This window comes from Mizuhopecten yessoensis, unplaced genomic scaffold (assembly GCF_002113885.1).
Source record: "Mizuhopecten yessoensis strain PY_sf001 unplaced genomic scaffold, ASM211388v2 hete_36138578, whole genome shotgun sequence".
Classification (NCBI taxonomy): Eukaryota; Metazoa; Mollusca; class Bivalvia; order Pectinida; family Pectinidae; genus Mizuhopecten; species Mizuhopecten yessoensis.
In genome coordinates, this window is record NW_018485929.1 from 474 (window position 1) to 3450 (window position 2977).

Genomic DNA, 2977 nt, shown 5'->3' on the forward strand with positions numbered 1-2977 from the left:
TGATATACGGCCACAGGTCAAAACTGGCAAAATCATAAAATCGCATTTTTTAGTACAAGGTACCGTACCTCTTCCAAATGTTGACGGATTTCACTTTATTTCGAACTCATACCAGTTCTCATGGATATAACGCCACACACCCAACCATGAATACGCAAGTTACGGTGAGGAAAGCAAACACGGACAGACGAACAGACAGAACGACAGACGGACGGACAAGCTGATCACCATAGGGCACACGCAACTCGAAGTGGGGCCCTTAATGTGCAAAAGAAACTAAAATTGCTTGATAAAAGTCACCTTGATCCTCTGCAAAACATATCACGCCTGCATCTTGACTATGAGCACAGTTCTCAATTCCCCAACCATTAAACCAACACTCATCAAGACTTTGCTCCGAGCCGTCACATCCGACATTATCCATCCAGATCGGCCCAGAACCAGCTCCAAAGTACGCAGAACCGACACGGGTAGCGTTGCTGTAAAGAATAAAGCTGTTTGCATGCAACATCTGCAGTTGAAATAGCTTAATTTGTATAAAAACACAAACATAAAAAATGTTAATCGTAGCAAGAACTGTCACAAATAACTGTTACCATCGGGTGGATGTTCTCTTTCCACGGACCACAACCATGTACGCTTAAATTAAATTCTCCTTGAACTATTTAACGGGTTTTCAATCAAATATTTCCATTGTTCATAATTTACCGAAGTTTAATCGGTTTTGAATTCGGAAAATACTTTTCTTTTCTATTTGGTTTGTTTTAAATTATAGTAACAAGTTGAAATTGAATCAATCATATCAGATCTGTGATTCATACCGTCCAGATGGCGTTTGGATATGTATTGATTTGATATAAACTTCTATCACCGACCGGCCTTCATCAAATACTCATATGTAGCATATACTCAAATATATCATGTACTCATCTGTATTAGATATTCTTCTGTATAAAACACCATGTGTCATATAAAACATCAGAACAAAATACCAAGTTGTATCAGGTACTCACCTTAATAAACACATATGTATCAAGGACTCACCTGTATCCAATCATTCTGCATACAACTACAGCGTCATAGTTATCCCAACTATCATCGCAAACGGTCCCCCACTGTCCATCATGGAAGACCTCCACACGACCGGAAATGTTGGTTGCGCCGTTTACAAGACGAACAACAAAGGGCGAAGTCGTAGTGACAGAGTCGTTTGTGAAGGAAGGCGTTGTTGAACCTGTCAATATATTAACAAGATCTGTAATTGCTCTACCCCGGTGAGCTCAAGAAAAAATGTTTTTGTTGTATCCCACTGAATATGATATGGGGCTCTCTGCATATCTGGTGTTTCCTTCATTGTCTTCTTATAGAACATTGAAGAAAGAAAAATGTATATATTTTCCTAAAACAACAACTCTATCTTTCCTTTATTCTTTGGCCTGCTGTTTTGTACGTCTTCATAACAAAATCAATAACACGTCCTTTGCATTTATCGCACATCTAATAATCTAGACAGTATGGATCTTTTTCATGCTAGTATAACAAATGTTGGCAATATGACATCTGGAATCATTCAGTTGCTCCCATACTAGCGCGAAAACCAGAAAAACTAAATTTATATCGGTACATGCTGTTATCTAATCTTTCAAATACATAGTAACGATAAGGAGTGGTTTATATTACCTTGCTCCTTTTGCTGTATTCACTAGGAAGGTGGCCGTTTAGTGCAGAGTCTTCAATTACACAACGTGACCTAGTTAGCTAAGCAATGGAACGGATATAAACTGCGTCCCTTAAATGTTTGTTATCATAAATATCATTCCCTTATTTGAAAGGGTGCGCATCCCATTACGTACTAGTGCTGAATTTAATCGTCGCGAGACAGAACAAAGGAATTAAATATTCACACTAGCTTGCCAGTAAAGCATTAACTTTCTCTCATATTCCTTAGCAGTGACACTAGCATGATTTAAGTGGGGCCACCTGTATAATCGGTCTTTGTTATGTCTTTCACCTTCGGGGTATTAAAGGGACCGTAATTGATCTGCTGCCCATTGAAACACTTGTTTTTTTCTGTCCTTCCTGTCTGTCCTACTTGTAGTTTGTACTGGGATGCCACACTGAACACCGAACTTAATATCATCTTGAGTGGTGAAAGGTAGGCAATTCATTAACAAAAAATCTAAACATGTGAGTGATCCTGTTCTGATCTACAATGATATATAGGGCTATCTGTTATTGTTCAGAAACCGAATGTGCGACACTACTGGAAGCATGGAAATTTAACAATAAACAAAGTAAACATTGTAACCAAATTCGCGATCCGAACTATAAGTAAAAAACAAATAAGCAAAAGAGGGGCTAATGGAAAATTTGATCGGAGATTCCTTTTTAATCCGAATTTGTCTTAAGGGTCAGTTGTTTATGAAGAACAAATATCTTGTTCTAGAAATAATACAATTCGGTTTTCGATACATGCAACCTGATTGCGTAGAGTTTTAAGGAAGGCTGATTTTTTCAGCATCTATATACACATGACTTACTTTGTTAACGTTAAAATATATTAGCATGCACCTAAACATAATCACAACGAAATCATCTTAAAATCATTACGCTTAAACAAAAGCAAGAACTGGTTGCAAAAATTAAATAGCAAAATGTGGAGGTGAAACCAGTTGTCACGAATTGATACAAATATGCACATGTAACGTATTAATGCCTGTCTAAGCTAGGAAAGCATGACGATCGCCTAACAGGAAGGGTAATTGTCTTTGTTGATTACTAAACAAATACAGTTCATTAATTAATATCAAAATATCACATAACAGAATTGATGGTTAAAAGTGTGTGAAAGTAATATACTTACATTCCGTGTACGTATTAAGGCCGATCAGGAAGACCAGTAGTAAGTAAGGGAACGGAGCCATGACACAGTTGGCCGCCTGCTACCTACAACTGAGCTCGGTAAACACCCCAGGCC

The 2977-nt window shown here is 37.8% G+C and overlaps 1 protein-coding gene across 1 annotated transcript; it reads right to left on the reverse strand.

Annotated features, from left to right (window-relative positions):
• Window positions 1-259: 259 nt before the first annotated feature.
• LOC110445030 (galectin-3-binding protein A-like) lies at window positions 260-2940 on the reverse strand. Its single transcript, XM_021489390.1, has 3 exons — window positions 2864-2940; window positions 1045-1234; window positions 260-479 (listed from the first exon to the last, which is right to left on the reverse strand). The coding sequence occupies exons 1-3, from the start codon at window positions 2922-2924 to the stop codon at window positions 260-262; spliced, it is 471 nt and encodes a 156-aa protein (XP_021345065.1). The 5' UTR covers window positions 2925-2940.
• Window positions 2941-2977: the final 37 nt, after the last annotated feature.